The sequence below is a fragment of the Diabrotica undecimpunctata genome, chromosome 1 (genome assembly GCF_040954645.1).
Source record: "Diabrotica undecimpunctata isolate CICGRU chromosome 1, icDiaUnde3, whole genome shotgun sequence".
Lineage (NCBI taxonomy): Eukaryota > Metazoa > Arthropoda > Insecta > Coleoptera > Chrysomelidae > Diabrotica > Diabrotica undecimpunctata.
This window is the reverse complement of record NC_092803.1, coordinates 94,738,801-94,760,994: the sequence shown is the minus strand read 5'-3', so window position 1 is coordinate 94,760,994 and position 22,194 is coordinate 94,738,801. Positions and strand designations below refer to the sequence as shown.

At 31.0% G+C, this 22,194-nt stretch overlaps 2 protein-coding genes across 2 annotated transcripts in view; one reads left to right on the top strand and one right to left on the bottom strand.

The window, feature by feature from the left end:
* LOC140451593 (neuroguidin) overlaps positions 1–22,194 on the bottom strand; it is a 226,104-nt gene that overhangs the window by 46,008 nt on the left and 157,902 nt on the right. The gene's annotated exons all lie outside the window — the stretch shown is intronic.
* On the top strand, positions 8,611–11,105 carry LOC140442417 (uncharacterized). Its single transcript, XM_072533492.1, has 3 exons — positions 8,611–8,676; positions 8,778–9,059; positions 9,132–11,105. The coding sequence occupies exons 1-3, from the start codon at positions 8,611–8,613 to the stop codon at positions 11,103–11,105; spliced, it is 2,322 nt and encodes a 773-aa protein (XP_072389593.1).

Below are 22,194 nucleotides of genomic sequence, written 5' to 3'. Positions count from 1 at the left end.
GCTCTTTTAGATAGTGGCTCAAACATTTCTGTGATAGGTTCACATTCATTAGCTTTACTGAAAGATGCTGAGATTTCTATTATGCCCATTTCTTCTCTGCAAGTATCTACTGTAGATGGTACGGTTATCATTCTACGGTTGATCTACGGTACGGAAATCACGGTAGCAGATTTATGTAAGCATTCTATATTATTCCCTCAGTTCAAAATTCTATCATTGTAAGTATGGATTTCTTAAATGCTTTTAATAGCACACTAAATTGTTCTAATTTTTCTTTTTCTCAATTTAATCTGTCTGTACTTAGTACTATTCAAGTTTATCTAGTCTCGAACAAAGACAATTAGAGACTATGATCTCTAAATGTGTATCTCTTTCATCAAAAGACAAGTTAGGTCGTACCTCCTTAATATCTCATACTATTAAGGTGGAAGATACCACACCTTTTAGACAATATCAGTATCCTATTCCTCAGGCATGGCAAGTTGACTTGGAAAAGGAAATCGATTCTATGTTAGAGTTGAAAATCATTGAACCTTCCACGTCTTCTTACTGTAGTCCGCTGTGGTTAACGAAGAAAAAAGATGGATCTTTTAGGGTCTGCTTCGATGGTCGAAAGTTAAATAGTATTACTTCAAATCGGGATGCTTATCCTATTCCCCGAATAGATGTCATTTTAAGTAAACTTCAGAATGCTAGGTACATTTCTTCTATCGACCTCTCTAAAGCTTTTCTTCAAATACCTTTAAGTGAGGAAAGTAAAAGATATACAGCTTTTGCAGTCAGTGAGAAAGGATTATTCCAGTTTGTCACTATGCCTTTCGGTCTTGTTTCAGCTCCTCAGACAATGTGTCGTTTGATGGATTTAGTCATTGGTCCTCAATTAGAGCCCTATGTTTTTTATTATTTGGATGACATTTTGGTTGTCACTCCTGATTTTTCACTCCATATGGAAATATTAGATAAGTGTCAGTTTTTGACACTTTGTCGTCCTAGTCTTAAATTTTTAGGATATGTAGTCGATAGTAAAGGTTTAAGGACAGATCCTGAGAAAGTTACAGCCATTAAGGACTTTCCTATACCTAAGGGAATGTGTGGATATTATCGTCGGTTTGTTCCATCTTATCCTACTTTGTTGTCCCCACTTACAGATTTGCTTAAAAATAGGAAAAAAGGCATTTTACATGGACTTCAGAAGCCGATGATGCTTTCCGGCGTATAAAAGAAGCTGTTACTAGTGCTTCTGTCATGACGTCTCCGAATTTTAAAGAACATTTTTATCTCACGACAGATTGTTCCAACACTGCTTCAGTTAGTGTACTATTTCAGACAAAGGATGGTTCGGAACACCCAATAGCTTATACCAGCAAAAAGCTTAATAAAGCACAGAAAAATTATTCCACCACAAAAAGAGAACTTCTTGCAATTATTCATGGTCTTGATGCCTTTCGGTACTATCTTGAAGGTCGTAAGTTTACTATCATTACGGATCATAGTTCTTTATTATGGTTACATTCTATGAAAAATCCGTCACAGCGTTTGTCCCGTTGGATTTGTAGGCTTTCTGTATTTGATTATAGAACTGTGCATCGCAAAGCCAATGGTGTTGTGATTGCAGACGCGTTGTCACGAACGTTTGATATCAATGTTTTAGATCTGTCTACTTTATTTCCAGATAATTGGTATCGAAAGATGATTCATAATGTCACCCAAGAACCTAGTAGATATCCTGATTTCAAGGTGGAAAATAATATCCTTTATAAACACTTTCAGTCCTGACGAACCTTTATCGAATATGTCTGATTGGAAAATAGTTGTCCCAACAGCTAATAGGGATGAAGTGTTGAAAACCTTTCATGATGATGTGACATCAGGTCACTTTGGTTTTTACAAAACATTTAGTAAGATAGCTGAGCTATATTACTGGCCTGGTTTGCGCAATTCAGTTAAGAAATACATCTCGAGATGTAGAATTTGTGCAACATGCAAGCCGAGTAACCTACCTCAAGCTGGATTAATGGGTTCATTTAGGAACATTAATTTTCCTTGGCAAATAATATCTTTAGATCTTATTGGACCGTATCCACGTAATTATTCAGGTAATACGTATTGTTTGGTTGTTGTAGATTACTTCACCAAATTTCCTTTAGTTTGTCCTCTTCGAAAGGGTACAACTCCAGCCATTTTGAAATTATTAGAGGAACAAGTTTTCTTGCTTTTTGGTACTCCGCAAAAAGTTTCGTGTGACAATGGTCCACAATTCATTTCTAAGGCCTTTAAAGATATTTTGAATAGATATAAGGTTCAAAAGATTTTCTATAATGCATCTTACCATCCGCAAGCTAATCACACTGAACGTGTAAATCGCAGCATTGTTACTGCTCTTCGATCTTATACCTGCACTGATTATAGAGCTTGGGATCAGTATATTCATTCAGTCGCTCAAGCCATTCGAACTTCTGTTCATGAAGTCACTCAATGTTCTCCAGCTTATGTTAATTTTGGTAGGCATGTTTTTTGTCAGGTGATTATTTCTGCGAATTCAGAAACCCTTCCTCAAGTTTCGGAGAATCTTCATCGTATGGATGATGTCCAAAATTTACCTCCAATCTTCATTGGTCAATTTCATATAAAGGATTTACTTCCAGATAATATAGTAGATAACATAGCATCCTCTTCCTCAGATGAAGATTAACTTAAGTTTGTCTAATAAAGTTAATTTCCATTTTGACTATTATTGTTTTGGCTCGGTTTTGATTACGATTTGGTATTTTCTTGGAACTTTATTATTAATCACCAGATATTGTATATTTACAACTTATTCTTTGTTTATCATTTGGTTATATAAGTTTAAATTATTAAACATTTTCATTCTTATTACTAGGTACACTTATCTGTGTTTACTTTATACTGGTATGGAACTATATTAAATACTACTATTATATATTTTGTTTGTTAATTTGATTATCATCTTTTGTTTATTTGGTTTGCTATGTTGGAAAGAATGTTGTGATTTTTTGTGTATAGATTTAGTCTTTTCTTGGTCATAGTCATTCTTTATTTTAATTAATATCCTGATGTACTATATGGGATGATTCTAAAATCAGTTATTAGGAATTATTTATATACTTAATTTATAGGTTTTTTTTTGTATACTCTTAAGTCATATGGACTATTCTGAATATGCATACTTGATTGAATAAGTTGTTTAATTAGAGGCCTCAGTTGTTCCATGAGTTTCGGAATTCACCATTTTCATGGCAGGTTATGCAGATGACTGAGCAGTAAGATGTTTCGGTCATAATTAGCATAATAATTCAATTTGAATTCTAATTTGAACATTTTAGTTTTAATCTTGAGTCTTTTCAGACCATGTCCAATTATAATTACAAAAGATTTCCTTTAGCTGACTTCTTAGTCTCACTTATGTTAAGTTATTCTTATCATTGCTACCTCTATGCTTTATGAAATGATTGCTTTCTGAAATTATTAATTTATACTTTAATCAACAAATGACCGTTTACAGTTACATTTACGTCTTTCCTTAGGCATTCACTTATTGATTTTGGATTTAGAATTAGAACATATCTTGTTCTTTCTTAGTAATGTCAGAACGAATCATTAATTTGCAGTTGCTACAGAAATTGTCCTGTTCGTTGTTGATGTTTTGTTTGTTGATTACTTACTTATTTATTATTTACTTGATTACTTACTTCTTTAACTATTACTTTTTATATATTTTGAGTAGTTATTATTGGCTTACTAAATGTCATGTAGCTCACTTATGTCTGATATTCTTATAGATCTGTTGTAGATACCTGCTATAGTTAGTGAATATCAGACTAAGTTAATTTGTTTGATGTTGATTTAGAGTCGATGATTTAGTCTATGAATATTGTGGTTTAGGCACATATTACCGGATGTGGGTTAGATGTTGACCTAATTTATTTAGATTATTTGATTATAGTGTGAATTGGTTACCAATTTGCCTGGTCGATTATACCTTTGGATATGCTATTCTATAAATCTGTTGTCCACAGATTGATCAATTTTGGATTTAGTGCCCAATTCAACACTTTAATTGGTTTATATATGTTTGGAATTTTTTTTATTGTTACTTATAAATTGTGAATCGGTCCACACCTCTGCCTGATTGATTATCCTTGGTTATTCTACTATAAATTTGTTGTCCACCAAATAGACAATTTTGGAGTCAGTGTCCGATTTCCCATTATTTTGAGATATAGGAGTATTTGTTGTTACAACTATTTTAGGCTACATTAAAGTCTTATTGTAGTTTATGTACTTTAGATAATGCATGACTTGTAAGTCACCTAGTAATATTTGGATATCTTTAGATGTCTCCTTCTTTCTACATCATTCATAATCTGTGGCCTGAAGTTGTCGCCTACGTTTCTTTACGATCGACTCTCTCGCTGAATTGGTCTACTGCAATTGACACTGGAACTCGGAACTGGTTACTTGATTTTGCCTAAAACTAGTTTTGGCGGGCACAAGGCTTGCATGCCGGTAAAATAGATAATTGAATATTTCACAAATTCAGCTCGTTTGGACCAAAATGTTTAATAGAATATGAAAACACTGGTTTGTCTTCACTTCTTCGCTGGTTCACTGGTAAATAGTGTTACGATAGATGGTGACGTGTCGTATGACTCAGAACGGTAAACATGTTTATTACTAATATGCTTATTCATTCGAGTATTTTCTAGTAAGAAGATCGACGGGTCTCCCTAGGCTGAATAAAACCAGTATGGCGTGACCTTCTAGATTTTTTCAACAAGGGTCAGGTCGACATCCTAAGACGAGATTCTAGTTAACACGTTTATTTCTAAACATTTCTAAACAAAAGTTTGAATTCAAGTTCTGATTCTTTAGTTTTTTAGGTGATTTAAGTAAAGTGAAACCAATTGGTTACAAAAGATTTGCAAAAAGTGTAAAATTTGTATCAACCCCTATCAGTGTCAAAAACGAACTTGAAAGTGATGACGAGTTAGAAAAACAAATGTATTTAGTTGATAACAACCAAGATGGAAACTCCAGTCAAGAAAATGATCAACCAGGAGATTGATGAGTCAATAAACCTTAATGGAAGCCACGAGGACATACTCAACCATTTAGATAGTTCCATGGATGTAAATAAACATTTGACTTAATAACAGAATCCAAAGACCAGGGATATCAGAAAAAGATAAAACCAATAATAGAGAATTTTGTTAGGCTAAGCAGTCAAATATTAAGCCAAAAAATAAATAAACGAATGCAGATTACAAAAAAAATTTAAAAATATAGTAAAAAAGAAGATGAGGCTAAGATAGTGTTATCGCATATTAGTGCAAAAAAACAAAGCCTTCAAGATGCACTAGAAAATTTAAATTCAGGAATAAGTTCTCTAAACAAAGTAACCAGTGTTGTACATAATTTTAAATTGTAAATTGAATATAACTCTTCTGTTATTTTTTAATCATATTTGAAAATATACAACTTTTGTTTAGTAAGAAATTTTAAGTAAAAATTTGTACGTTTGTTAACTTGAATGTAATTTTATATTACTGATGTTTATGTTTTTCTTAGACAATGGTATGAATAAATTAAAAAATATATTATAAGTATTGTAACAATTTTTATATATAATAAAAGTTTTCACACATAAGTATGTATAATCAATTTTAATAACCTATTTTTACATTGTTTTATTTTAATGACTTAAAAACATTTACACAAAAACAACCTTGATTGACCATCTGCTATTTCTGTATTTCATTATTAAAACTATAATTGGAAAAATTGCAGGTGCATAATCCAATTTAAATTGTCATATTTGGTCATGTAGGAATCTAAAGAAAATCATTTTTAAAATTTATGCATTCCTCACTTTACTAATATGGATACTTGTATAAAATAATTGCAAACAGTGAAGTAAAATAATTAACATGAAGTAAATAATAATTTACATGAAGTAAAATAATTAATATTTTGGAAATTTCATTATTTCAGATGCCAAAATGAGTGAAGGTTAACTGGTCTTTATATTTAATAATGAAAGTAATCATTTGTAGTCAGCAAATGTAAATAACAATAAAAATATGTTTTTTAATACTATATATGGATAGGAGTAATTGTATATGTCTGCAAAAATACACAGAAGGGATTTACACCCTGTAAACCATCTACTCAATAACAAAAATCAGATAAAGGTGTGGTTTAAAAATACACTTTCACCTTTAATTTGACATTTTACCAAAAAGTTTATAGTGGGAAAATATATTATAAATATATCAGTCTTGCTTATTTTTAATTATTATAAGTTATATTTTACAACCATGACATCATCAGTAGGCCAGAAAAACATCAAAATTCATAATAATATTATTGTGCCTAAGTGTACTGAAAGTTCAAACTCTATTGTACTTTATGGAAATTGATCATGTGATGCCAATTGGCTTTAGAAATTTTGGTTCAAATATGAACAGAACACCAACACCCAACATAAAATTTGAAGATATTTCAGACCAAGAGAGCCAGAGAGAAGCAGATAATGGAATAAAGACACCTGAACGTAGTGACAATGAAGATAATGTAAATTTTTCTAATAATAATACAAATGATTTTGATTACACTATGAATTATTTGGAGAATAGCGAAACCGAACAACCGAATAAAACCAATCATCACCAAGTACGTAAAGATGAATAGCAAAGAATTAAGCATCAGATTGAAGAAACAAGATGACCTCATCAAAAAACTCAATAAATATAAAATTAAAGGGGTAGCAGCAAGAAATCATTTAACTCAAATATTGGATAAAACAGAGAAAATTCGAAACTATATAACAAAAATACAGGATCAAATTTCATCTCTAAACAAATTAACAAATTTAGTATATAATTTCCATACGTCGAAAACAGCCACACGAAACATGGTAATTGAAGAAATTTCAGACCATGAGGACAATCCAGGACAATATGATGAGAGAAGCTCTTTCTGAAATTAGTGATAATGAAAAATGTAAGTTTTTTTTTCTGCTAATAATGTAATCAATTTTAATTTAACTAATAATTGCTTTGAGAATAATAAAATAAGTAAAATTAAGAAATTAATGTCCTAAGAAAAATTGATAAATATAAAACATAAAAATTGATAAATATCTCCTAACAAATTATGTGTACAATTACCAATTACAGTAACTATATTTATTTTATACATTTATTAATAAAAACATTTATAGTTTTATATTTGTAAAAGACCTTGTAACTTACTTTGAATGTTATGTATATTTCTGACCTATTGACTATGTCATGGTTGTAAAATATAACTTATAATAATTAAAATAAATATACCTATTATTTGTAATGTTGTTTTATTTATTTTCCCAATTCCAGTGTTAATAATCAAATATAGGCAACCAAAAAATTTAATATATGTAAATGTTGCCACTTTTAAAATTAATTTTTGCTGAAAAGAAAAGCATATTTTATGAAATGTTAAACCAAAAAGAAAAACAAAATAAAATTTGAATGTTATTGCGAAAATACCTAACATAGGCAATCTAAACTAACTAACCCACACAATCAGTTAATTCCAAAAATAATTGTATTAAATTAAATTTAAAATGTTGATGAGAAATTAGAATATATTTGAAACTTGACAACGCTGCTGAAAAAAATTAGCAAATAACAGCTGATATATCGCACCCTTATTCAAAAAGAGAAATAACTCAAAATTTGCGTTTATTGAGTTTTCATCATAAAGTGAAATAACTATGCAAGGAGAATGTCTAGTGCAACCTTTGGCGCCTTACGATGAAAAATGAAGGAGATAGATGACAGTGTTTCTCTTTTTGACTAACAGGCGGGAACAAGTTGATACCGATAAAGTGATCAAATTTAGTAATGAGTCGGCGTTAGGAGAGGTAAGAGCTGTGCAGTGAGTTAAAAAGGTGAAGTAACACGAAATCATTTGGTGTTATACTATCAGGTAATTATTTAATATACGTTTATTTTTTCCAAAAGTGCATTAATTTAGAGTTGTTTCACTTTATTAGAAAGGTTGACATCGTTTTTCCTGTAACATTGTGACTTATTACAGTTTAGTATAAATTACATCAGAGGATTATAAAAAACATTTTAAGTTAATGCATTCTTTGATTAAAATATTTAACCAAATCATGAGTGATTAAGTATTGCTTCAGTATTATATTATTTAGATATCAGAAAAATAGTAATTTTTTGTGTTACTTCTGTTTATTAATTATTGTCCAATTATTTTATAATTTAAACTTGAAAACTAATTATTGTTAGTAAGTGGTTATTTAATATTTTTTATTATATAAAACATCATTTTAAGCGGTATCTTTATTTTTAGACTTTAAGATGTCTTCGAGAGCACGAAAAATACTCGGCTTAGTTGTTGAAAATACTGTGCTGAATTCTAAAAATATGTCATCGGATTATAATTCAACTGAGAAATCTAATCATGCGGTGAGTATTTAAAATTTTTACATAATATTTAACTGAGCATTGCCTCTAATTCCTCTTTTGATTTTAGTTATTAAGTGAAAATAGTTTCGCTGTTGAGATCCAGAAGAATGTTAACATGGAGGTTAAAATGGCACCGGAACCAGTGGATAGTAACGATAACTCAGTTGAAGTAGCTGTAATAGTAAGTACTTAAAGCTTGTAAACTGAATCACAAATTTACTGTTTAATTAGTATTTTAATACCATAACCATAAATTATAATAATTATGCTGTTTAATTACAGAAATCTCAGTTTGCAAACATACAACCCTTAGTACCTTATGATGATACTGACGGTAGTTTATCTGACAATGAAGATATTGTTACTGGATGCTTAACTACGGAGGAAGGACATCGTCTTATTCAGTCTTCATCAAATAGTTCATCATCGTCAGCTTCATCTTTGGATTCATCCGATAGTTTATCTTCGGGCTCGTCCAATTGTTCTCCATTACCAGCAAAAGTAAACTTACTAACCCATATTAATCAAAACGTGACTGTTGATCAACTGGACAGTGATGGCGTTGTAAGTTATTATTTATGACTGTTGATAGTTATTATAGATAATTTATACTATTAAATTATATTGATCTTTTAGGTAGTAAATCGTCGTCCCAGGGAGTTACAAAAGGTTCAAGATTATTATATTTCTCCTTTATGTACTGATGAAAGTGATGTTGACTTAAGCGATACAGATCCAACATTCATTAACATTGAATCTAAAAGAAAGAGAAACTACTTTTTTGAAAATTTGAGATCTTCTTCCACCAGTTCGGCAGATTCCTATCGTTCTTCTGGTAATTATATTCCAAAAAAGGGACGCAAACGGACTAAAAATCCTTCCCAATGGAAACAGAATAAACTTAAGCGCAGGCGTAATACAGGAAAATCATATGTATCCATGTCGCAAACAAAAAAGACTATTCCAGCCAGGTGTCTTAAAGAACCATGTACAGAAAAATGTAGACTTAAATGCACTACAAATATTAATATAGAGTGTAGGTACGACCTTTTTAAGAAGTTTTGGGATTTAGGTGATTTAAGTAAACAAAGAGCATACATAAGTGCCAGTATGATTGACATTCAGCCTAAATACAAATATAGCAATGCTCAGAGACCCAGACACAACAATAAAGCATTTCATTTCATTGTGAATAATACGACGATTAGAGTTTGTAAAACTTTTTACAAGGCTACATTGGACATCTCCGATAGGATGATATTTACGGTACAGAATAAAATGAACAACAACGATTTTTCGCAAACTGATTTTAGAGGCAGACATGACAGTCATAGAAAAATTAGTCCAGAATTACGAGCTGCAATCATTGAGCACATTCAATCTATCCCTAAAATTGAATCACACTACCTTCGAGCTTCTACAACAAAGGAATATATTGATGGCAGCAAAAATATCAAAGATTTGTTCAATGATTTTAAGCTAAAACAAGAAAATGACAATAGAGACGCAGGTACTTATAGTAAATATTATAAAATATTTACAACGGAATTTAATCTCTCCTTTTTTCAACCAAAAAAGGATCAATGTGATCTATGCACCTCGTATAATAATTCTAATGCTGACCAAAAGAAGAACCTGGAAGAAAAATACCAAACGCATATAAAAGAGAAAAACTATAGTAGGATTGAAAAGTTTAATGATCGCAGAGAAATAAATAAAAATATCAAAGTAGTTGTGTTTGATTTAGAAGCGGTGTTGCAATGCCCAAGAGGTAACTCTTCTTCCTTTTACTATAAGTCTAAGCTTAATTGCTACAACTTAACTTTAACCGAATTAACACCACAGGATTTTAAGGTAGCCTACAAAAATGTACACTGCTATTTTTGGTCGGAGAGTGAGGCTAAACGTGGGGCTATAGAAATCGGATCATGTGTATGGGCATATCTAAAAGCTATAACTGATGAAGACGATGATGAAAAGGAAGTAATTTTCTATTCGGACAATTGTTGTGGCCAGAATAAAAATAAATATTTAACATCTCTTTATCTTCATGCTGTGCAAACATTGACAATAAAAAGCATAACACATAAATATTTAATAAGAGGACACACGCAGAATGAGGCTGATAGTGTCCATAGCCTAATTGAAAAGGAAATTAAAAAAAATTTAAAATCTGGACCGATATACACACCAGACCAATATATTGCTTTAATTAAAAATGCCAAAAAGTCTCCACCTTCGATAATTGTTCATGAACTAAATTTTGAATCATTTCACGATTTAAAATTATTGCAAGAAGAATGGGGATATAATTATTCAACTAATACACAGGGACATAATGTTAATTGGAACGAAATTAAAATTTTGAAAATCGCTAAAGAAAATCCTTTTTCCATGTATTATAAAACATCATACAAAGATGAAAATTACCGGGAAGTAAATGTTAGAAATAAACGGAAGAAAATGAAACTAATTACAGAAATAGAACTTAAAGCAGCCTATTGTGATAAACAAAAAATAAGTGACAATAAGAAAAAAGACTTACAAGAACTAATTTCAAAAGGATTAGTTCCTTCATTTTATGCTGGGTTTTATAATTCTATATTTTAAGTTTTTTTTTAAATATATTGATTATAACGATTATGAGTATAATCAAACTTAGGTATTAATTGTTTAATAAGAATGTGTTATTTAATTTTGTATATCCCAATGTAAAATGTTTTCTCTAATAATTATAGATAAAACAAAAAACACGACTTTTTATTTACAACAATCGTATTATATTTGTGAACAAAGATTAATATTTCAGTGGTTTATTTTTTTAGTATAAGCCAATACCGCAATAAGTCTAAATAGTTCACCTACATGATACGTGACTTTAATATAAAACTGCATTATTTATAATTGTTTCGACTTTGTCTAAATTATGATATTATATTTTTCATCAAAGAGTAAAATAAATATGAACTTTTTTTATAAAATTAATTTATACGTATTACAGTTTAAAAATATAATAATATGGAACCACAATATAATAATGCATTAGTTACACTACCCACTCCTACTTTTGGAATTACTATAAAACCATTTTTATATATTTTTTTTTGCAAATTAAGTTGTCTATAAAATATTATCAAACTTTAAATGCGTTTTCCCACCAAATTGAAATTTTGAGTTATTTCTTTTTCTGAATAAAGGTGCGATATATCAAAAAACTTATTATCTATACATATTATCTATTATCAGAAAACTAAAGACAATTATTAAAAACTATAGAGTAAACAGTGATTATAAATTAAACAAATTTCACTTACAAACATTTCAGTCTTATCACACTAACATTAATTCGGACACTTATTAAACTTTCCGATTGGCGAAAAGCAGAAAAAAGTATTTTTTTGTTTTTACTTACATAAACAACTACAGGATAATATCTGTGAGTGGACAATGGAAAGTTTCAAACCAAACTTCTTTATACATACACACATATACAAACACTTTAGAAAATCACATTTATTTTTGATCAGTGGTAAACTCTAAACAAAGAAATAACTCATACGTCTATATTTGTTATTATTATCAATACTCCTAATTTGACACTGCAATTCAGACTTTAAACATCAAATAAGGTCAAAACATGCTTACTGAATTTCTAACTGTAATTTAATAATTTTTAAATATAAAATAGAACAGGTCGCGCCCTCTGTTGCTGAATAACTTAAAAATACCTCAATATAACTATCAATTTTTTTTTATTTGACAGAATTTTAATATTATTAAATACAAAGCATAGGCGTACCATATACGTTTTCCTATTTTTATTTAATTTTTGAATTTACATGTACAAATTTGCTAATTAAAAAGGTAAATAATTATTAAAATTTAGAATAAAAACATTTATTTAATAAATATTAAACAGTAATATGCTTTAGGTTATGCTTTTATTAAACTAGGATAATAAAAACACTAAACTAGGAATAAAAATATTTAAATATAAAAATTAGATGTTATTGCTGCAAAACACATATAACAAAGTTTAAAATCGTCTGATACATACAAATATTGAGTAAGGCACAAGTCTTTTTTATGTTCAGACAAAAACTTTGACACGTTTATTTCTTTAACACAAATCAGTTTTTTATCTATGCCATTATCAAATTCGTTATCAATAAAATCCTCCATTATTTTTAACAATTTGTTTTTTAACCTGTTTTTTTAACCTAACTATTTAACATATATAAGAATATATGATAAGATTTTGTGAAATTTCTTCCGGTATTATAAAAGTAAACTGATTACTTTTTTCACTAATTCCAACACTTATTTCATAATTTGCGTCTATCACAGACCAATATACTTGATTGGCGCTTAGCTCTTGTAAAGTTGGTGGCGAAATTAACCCTTCAAATAATTTGGGTGTTACCATCGAGCAAAAAGACAAAAGAGGGAATCTAATCGTTATGAAAAGGAGACCAAAAAAGTGGCCTCTGATGGCGGAGATATCCGGAAATGCGAATGCGCCAAATTTAAATTTCATGACACTTCACAATAATCATACAGTGGTGTAGGGGTTCTAATTTATCTATTTATTTGTTATATTAGATAATATTAATATTACATAATATTAATACATAATACACTTAAAATACTTTTTTTAACACTAGAACACAATAAAGTTTTAATTAAATAATAACAATAATAGTCTAAAATGTGAAACAATTGTTAAAAAACTTCAATAGAAAATACAAATAATCTTTCATGTGACAGTTGGGACAAACAATAACATCAGCAATAACATAACCCAACTAAATTTGATTTCTTAAACAAGGAAAGAGTCTCTCTTTCCTTGTTTAATGTGGCCTCTCAAGATGGCACTTCCTGTCTAACAATATTTTTGCCCCCACTACCTTTACATTCCCTCTTTTATCTTTTTGCTCGATGGGTGTTACACATCTAAAACTCATACTTGAGTACTTGATGTAAACTGTACTAATGCAGCACATTAATGGGAGGATATCGGATATGGGGTTGGCATGAGAACAGTCTGGATACAAGCAAACCGGTTTGTTGCACCTGTCTATTTGTAGCAAAAACCAGTTTGTTGCAGCTGTCCATTTGTAGCACATGAGAGAATATTGGATATGGGTTGGTATGAGAGCAATTCGGATACAAGTACCTGCGGGCGTATGTTGTTTTGTGCATATATGGGCTCATTAAATGTCGAATCAGTCATTAATTAAAATACCCACCTATGGTCATTAAATAATTATGGATGGGATGTGGGGAGAAAGAATTTACATATAATCCCCTAACTAAAATAGTAAAACAAAATATTTATATGTTTTATGTATTCATATATTTATTATATTGGACATGTATATACAAATTAGGGACAGGTGTATGCAAATTAGAAATAGTGTTAAAACTTAATTGTATCTAATGAGAGACTTCCCGTATGAGAACAGATATATATATATATATATATATATATATATATATATATATATATATATATATATATATATATATATATATATATATATATATATATATATAATGTATGGGTCAGGTGCTAATTATGACATTATATGGGAAACTCTCTCATGCGCACGACTGAAAATTGTTTTAAAAATAGAAGTTATGCACTACACAAACTCAGTCTTTAATCATGTGCTTAGTAGTAGATGTTCAAGGTTTTATTATTGAAAAAGATAACTTTATCGTGAAGGAAATGGCAACATATGATGGTAAACAAATCAATCATTTTTTTTTTCAAACCACCGTATCCGATGCGTTTATTAAGTTCTGAATATTATAATCAAGCTGTTTGGTTGATGAATAACCATCATGGTTTGAACTGGAATCATGGATTTACACCAGTACACCAGTTTCATAATATTATCCAATATTTGACAAGAAATGTTAATGCTGTTTATGTCAAGGGGCGAGAAAAGGCACTGTACATCAAAAAGTATAGTTTATCCCCAGTTATAGAATTGGATGAACAACCAGCTCTGCAGAAAATGGATGCAAAATGCCCATATCATTCAAACAGTGAAAGTGTAACGTATTTTATTTGTATGACACTTTTATAATGCAATAAAGAATTTTTTTACATATTGTTTTATTAATAAAAAATCTTATCTTATTAAAAAATAATATTTTATTCGATAAATTACATTAATTGTTATATCTACAATTTAAATTTTGAAGTGCTAGTTTACACAAATGACAACTAGATTGAGCAGGAGCGAATCCTTCTAACTCCGTTCTCCACTCAGGACGATTAAAATGAACGAAACATGGGAGACGAGTTTGAATTTCAAAATCCTGGCAAAATTTCGTGGGTAGTATAGAGCATGCACGGAGAAGTTCAATTGGGTCTACAAATTTTCTTACGTAGGCTAGGCTAAAATATTCCAATTCTGTGGTCGTGAACTTGTACAACGGTTTTTTTGGATGCTCCGCCATCATGCGAGACCCTGGGCAACAATCCATCTTTATTAAAACGGTTAATGTTCCTAAACACCAAATCTATCCACTTTTGCTCTTCGTATCGGGAGAGAAAAAATAGTCTCTTGTCTTCTTTTTCTTTTGGCGTGTAAACTTTATCACTCAAACACAGCTTTGAAAACTGATTAAACATATGTTGTTTATCTTCATATTCACTTTTTAACTGGTTAATACGATTACTTATATAATTGATATATCTCTTACTTTTGTAAAATAGAATATCACGTTTTAACCTTTTAATGCTATACTAAACTGATTAAGCCGTTCACAAAACCGGCTTGAGTTCATACTGTTTACATTAACGACCTTTCTATACTTTTATATCCTTCCTAGTCTCATTGCCCCCCACTCCTAATGATATATTGACACTAGGTTGTACCGGTGAAGGTCTATTAGATTTTATCAGCTCGCGGGTTGTTAACTCGGTCCTGTTAAAACTTGTTAAGCTAAATCATCAAGCAGTTCGTTTAGACTCCCTTCACAAACTATAATATTAGAAATTCGTATACTTATAGTTTAATTTTGTATTGAGGTTGTTTTGTTATTTGTGTAAACATGTCATATAAATATTGGGATAATTTGGTTGATGTACTTAACTATAGTGATGAGGAGTGGAAACTTTTTTCAAGACTTCCTTCTTATATCGTACGACAAAAGCTTTGTCTTATTTGTCGTAAAATGTCTAAAGCTAGACTTATTCCAAGAAACTGAATATTTAAAGGTTGGAAATTAATATTTGAATTTTGTGCATTTTGTAGCGAGACTAGACCTATGGGATTATCTCATCGATTTGTAGGTTATCGTGATGGGTTAATGGAATCTCCACCATATAAACGGGACTCCCCTCGTCCGGAGTTAGGTTTACTGTAAATAGACGGTAAAACCTTGGTAGAGATTATTATGATGGTATCATTAAACTTTATTGTTTTACAAGCAATTTTGGGAAATTTGCTCTTAATTCAAGAACCAATCAATGTCAGAGAAACTTTTGTGTGTTTTGATAGTAATGGTGCACTAAATGATACGTGGCCGTCAAAATGGACAAGAATGAAATCATATCCGGAAAACAATTTTTTACCAACTTTACAAGCTGAAATACCTTTAAACAGCACCAAATATAAATTGCGTTTTAGACATTATAGTGAAAAAATCACTGATTCCGGGTGGTTGCAACTTTATAATGAAATACCTAAGAAGGAAACAGTCATACCTCCAATATTTTATTATATAGCTATATGTTCAACTTTCTCAATATTTTTTGTATTATTAGAAATAATTAAGGTTTTAAATAAAAATATTTGTTCATACACTTGGTTTTATTAACATACATTATTTCCAAAAATTAAATAATTAAAATAATATACATTGTTTACAAAACATATAAATTTTACAAGTATGAATCATACTGGAATGCATCAATTTGAAACAATTCCTCAGTGGGAATATTATCTAAATCAACTAATGTGAGGTGTATCAGCTCATTTTCAACAGATAAAAGATCATCTACGGTACCATTATGTTGATTAATTAAAAAATGCCCCCAAGCAAGAGTAGATACATCTCCAGGAATAATATATCTCTTATCATCCTGAGGTGTTAAAGATATTTTGTTTCGCAATTCGGTGTAAATAGTGTGTATTTCTGACCTAAAGAAATACATTTTTCTAAAGATGGCTTCTTGATTATAAATAACCCTAATATAATCATTTAACTGTAGTTGGTTTTTAACAACATGTCTGGAAACACCTTTAGCTTTTTTGATAACTGTGTCAGCCTCTATACAATAAGCTTTAGCTCCGGTGCCATAGAAAGCTTTCAAGGTATTGGTGGGAAATTCATTTTTCATGTTTCCAAGTATTGACTCGGTCTTGTATATTCCGTGTATATTATTCTCCATATAGTTGGATGAATCAAAATAATGTATATTTTTGTTCATATCATCATAAAATTTTGGTGTTTCTACTTCTAGAATAAGTGAGTCAGTATCTGTATAAAGAAGACTAGCATTATTGTGGTACTTTTTTTAATGTATCCATAAAAAAAATTATATATGAATGTTTTAGATATATCCAGAATAGAAAAACCAACGTATAACGGTTTATCGTAAATGATCTTTATTTTATTCAAATGAATAGCAACTAAATTTTCGCTGAATATTGATAACGACTTGAATTCTGGTTTAGCAATTAAAGATTTTGCTCCCAAAGATCCTCGAATATTCTCATAATGAGAACATAGACGAATATCGTTTCTTCTGTTAATATTCTCAAGTGACTTCCCGAATATAGCGTTGACAAGGAGCTAAAAAAGATCACGCTCAAATTCATTTTTGGCGTTGTTTCGGAGAAAAGTATTTAGATCAATATATATTTTTTAACCACATTGATTGGGAAACTTCTAGTATTCTGTACACTTTTTCTAACTTTAATCCGTACTGTATAGATTGTTTTAAATTTCTATAGTGTATTACATATTTTTTTTTATCGTATAAATTAGGAATCAGTTTTTGTATTTACTTTTAGGTGGTACTATTGACTCGGGGCAAAATGGTAGCTCGTTATGTTCGTCGTGAACATTGGGTGGGTAATGCAAGTCTACTTCTAGTACATACCCTTTTTCGTAATCATTTTCAATATTAAATACATTAAACTGTTTAATTTCTTCATCGCTTAACCATCTAAAATTTCCCCATGGAACAGGTTGACTCATAGCAGCGCCATAAAGATTGGTGGCATCTAGATACATAATATAAGTTTCAGGTTTAGTTGAATCGAAATTACTTAAAAAGCTGTTGTTTGCAACAGCTACTCTTTTAACACGGAGGCGGCAACGGTGTACTAAGCAGATAAAAGTAAATATATTTTTCTCCTACTAAAATCCCAAATATTGCGATTAGTAGCGAAAAATAATTTACGGTTTGTTTACATATGTGAATTTAAAAAGGCTCCGTAATACCACAGTGAGAAATTTCTGGAAAAAAACTCGCTTTCGGTAAAAACTAGTGTTTGAAGTGATAAAAGTAAGTAAGGTTATTTACAATTCGAAACAGTCATACTGGAGGAACTCTGGCCGTTAGCTTTGCGACGTTGCCAAAGTTAAAAATAGTTCTGTAAACTGAGGACTGATAGGAACTGCATTTCTGAGCGGTTGAAGCGAATCTAGTTCCTTTCGCGGTCCTTAGAAACAGATATGATGTACACGGACAGTGATGATAACGCGTCAGAAGGCAAGAAGAGAAAAGATAGAGAGTCAACTTCACCTTTCCTGCAGAGCAAAAAAACTGCCAGAACTCCAAGCAAAATAAAACCAAAGGAAGAAGATTCAGAGGATTTGGACGACGTTATAAGCATGTTCAAGAAGATGATGGAAGAACTGAAAGAAATCAGGAATGAAAATAAGGAATATAGAGAAGAGATGATAGCGCTGAAAAAAGAAAATATAAAGATAAATCAAGAATTGGAAGAAACACAAAACAAATTCACCCAGGTTGAAAACAAAGTAGAAAGAATTGAAAAACAGATGAAAAGAAATAACATAGTAATTACGGGTCTACCAATAAACGCAACAGATGAAACACTCTTAAAAAATAACGTAAAAGATTTTATACAAAAGCACCTAAAAGAGGATGTCGAAATAGAATCTGCAATGAAGTTAAAGAACAATATATGTCTGGTACAAATGAAGGATTATGGCGAAAAAATTAAGGTAATGAAAGAAAAAAGCAAACTCAGATTTCTTACTGGAGAAAAGATCTTCATCAACGATGACATGACCGAAAAAGAAAGACACATGAGGAAGGAAATCGTAAATAAAAGCAAGGAATTAAGAGCTGAAGGTAGAAATGTAAAGATAGGGTACAGAAAACTAACTGTGGATGGTATAAATTGGGTATGGGCCGGAAATGGTACTTTCAAACGAGAAAAATCTAGAAATATGGACCCAAAAAACGGCATATAGTAGTGGAAAAAGGAAAAGATGGCCCATTATGCCAACGAACCCTAGCGATGAACAGGAAAATGAGTTTGAACATAAATAGCAAAATAAAAAATAAGAATATGTACCTAAATATTGCGACATGGAATGTTCGAGGAGTATACGAGGAGGGAGCATTAATTAACCTAATAGAAGAACTAAAAAAATATAAAATACACATCTTAGCACTACAGGAAACACATTTAACTGGAAACAACGTCGAAAAGATTGGCCCATACACGTTTTATACAAGTGGAGGCAATAATAGGAATTTTGGAGTGGGTTTTCTGGTACATGAAGACGTGGAGCAGGTAAAACGATTCGTAGTAAAATCTGACAGAATGTGTGCAATTAGAATTAAAGGAAAAAATAACATGATATCGTTGATAAATATACATGCTCCAACAGAAGAAAAAGAAGAAGAAGTGAAAGATGAATTCTATGAAGAATTAGAGTCATTGTGTGAAGAAATGCCCAGACAAGACACTAAAATTATTATAGGCGACGCCAATGCAAAGGTCGGAAGAGAAGATATATATAAAAACATAACAGGGGGTGAAAGTAAACATTTGAATACAAATGATAATGGACAGAGATTAATCACATTCGCAATTGAAAACAGGATGAAGATAATGAGTACCCATTTTAGGAGAAAAAATATATATAAAGGAACGTGGAAAATTCCGGGGTCAAATGGAACTAATCAAATAGACCACATCTTAATACAAGAGAAGTTTGCGAATTTAATAACAAATGTGAAAACGTGCAGAGGGGCTGACGTAGACTCAGATCATTTTTTGGTTAGAATTAATATGAGAGAAGCAATAATTAAAAGGCATAAACGGAAAAAGAAAGTGCAACGTAAATTTAACTTTGAAAAACTGCGAAAATTTGAGGTAAAGCAGGACTATCAAAAGGATATACAAGAAACCTACGCTAAACAAGATAGTACTACTGTGAGTAACATACAACAAAAGTTCTTGAAAATGACAAACACTATAAAGGAAGCTACGTCGAAGAACATACCAAGAGCAAAAAGATTTAGAAAAAACCACTGGTTCAATGACGAATGCAGAACAGAGTTAAAAAAAAGATCAGATTTGAGATTAAAAAGTTTACGTTCGCAAAAACAAGACGACCTAGAAAGGTATGCCGTACAACGAAAAAAAGTAAAGAGAATCCTAAGGGAGCGGAAACGAAAGTATATGGAGAATGAAATTAAGCGCATTGAAGAAAATTACAAGAAAAATGAAATAAAAAATTTTTATAAAGAAGTAAAATACATTAAAACTGGGTACCAGGGAAGAATGATGAATGTAAAAGATAAGCAAGGAAACCTGATAGTGGATGAAGACCAAATATGTGAAAGGTGGAAAGAATATTTCGAAGAGATACTAAATGACGAAGTGACTACTGAAGAAAATTGTTATGTTCCTAGACCTCAAATAGTAATAGAAGAAATACCAGAGCCCACAAGAGAAGAAATTGAAGAAATAATAAAAGATATGAAAAACCAAAAAAGTCCCGGGGAGAGCGGCATTGTGGCAGAGAACATAAAATATGGAGGAGAGGTCTTAATAAACAAACTTGGTGAGCTAATACTAGAAGTATGGGATGCCGAAGAAATGCCTCAAGAATGGAATAAGTCGATTATAATTCCTATACACAAAAAGGGAGATAGAACTGAATGCACAAACTATAGAGGAATATCCTTATTAGAAGTAATGTATAAAGTACTCGCCATACTAATTAAAAAACGATTAGAAATATATATAGAGAAGAATCTAGGAGAATACCAGGGAGGATTTCGGAAAGGAAGATCAACAACCGATCAAATTTTTATGCTAAAACAAATCCTGACCAATTGCTATGAATACAACATTTCAGCACAAGTACTTTTTATTGATTACAAAGCTGCCTACGATACAATAAACAGAAACAAGTTAATAGAAACACTAAAAGAATTCCAAGTGCCAGAAAAAATAATAAGATTGGTAAAAATGACAATTAGACAAACCATTTGTGCTGTGAGATGCAACGGTACAGGCTCAGAAGAATTCGAAGTGAAAAAAGGTGTTCGCCAAGGAGACCCGTTATCTACATTGCTATTCAATATAGTTCTAGAAAAAATTGTAAGGATTAGTGGGATAAATAGGTCCGGTACTATTTTATACAAGGAGCACCAATGCTTAGCATACGCTGATGATGTGGTTCTCATTGCAAGAAATGGAAAAGAACTATCAAATATAACAAAAAGACTGATTCGGGAAAGCTCTAAAATGGGACTGAAAGTTAATATTAATAAATCGAAGTACATGGAGATCTCGAGCAAAAAAGGAATAAGCACCAGGGGATCCTTTAAATTGGAGGTGGAGAATGGATCAGTTGTAGAATTCGAGAAGGTGGATGAATATATGTACTTAGGTACTCTTATTGACCAGACATGTAAAGAAGAAACTGAAATCAACCTGAGACTGACCAAGAGCAACAGGTGTGCTGGAGCCATGAGCAAAATAATTAAGGCCAAAGATATATCTCGTAATACAAAAATAAGAGTATACAAAACTATAATTAGACCCACAATGCTATACGCTGCCGAGACATGGACTATGAACAAAACCGTACATAACACATTGGAAGCATGGGAAAGAAAGATACTTCGCAGAATATTTGGTGGAAAAGTAGTAGAAGGAGAATGGAGAAGACGAACTAATGCAGAAGTGTATCAGTTGTATGCTAACCCTACAATAACAAATGTGGTGAAAAAACGTAGACTAGAATGGCTCGGCCATCTAGAAAGAAAGCAAGGTAATAGACTAGTCAAGAATATTGCTTGGAGAGTACCTGAGGGCAAAAAAAAGAGAGGAAGACCAAGAAAGAAATGGAGAGATGCAGTGATGGAAGATGTCAGAGAGATGGGAATCAGAGATTGGAAGCTGTTAGCTAAGAATAGAAAACGATGGAAATTATCCATCCAGCAATGGGCCTAAAAGGCCTGTTAACGCTGTACATACTCTTTTAACACAAGAGGCAACACCACCCCTTATCCCTTTTTCAAAAAAGTGTAACATGTCAATATCCGTTAAACGTTGAAGCTCAATGTTTGTATATTTCAACATAGCATCCCATGTTAAAGATGGGGCTGTAAAATAATGTACAGGATCCAATTTGTATTCTTTGAGACACACCTTTCTAAAATTTTCAAAAACATCCG

What these genes read in the sequence shown, in the direction of transcription:
- LOC140442417 (XM_072533492.1), top strand. Translation starts at nt 8,611, where the DNA reads ATGGAGGTTAAAATGGCACCGGAACCAGTGGATAGTAACGATAACTCA. An exon ending in CAGTTGAAGTAGCTGTAATA is followed by an intron (nt 8,677 to 8,777) that starts GTAAGTACTTAA and finishes GTTTAATTACAG; the next exon opens with AAATCTCAGTTTGCAAACAT. An exon ending in AACTGGACAGTGATGGCGTT is followed by an intron (nt 9,060 to 9,131) that starts GTAAGTTATTAT and finishes TTGATCTTTTAG; the next exon opens with GTAGTAAATCGTCGTCCCAG.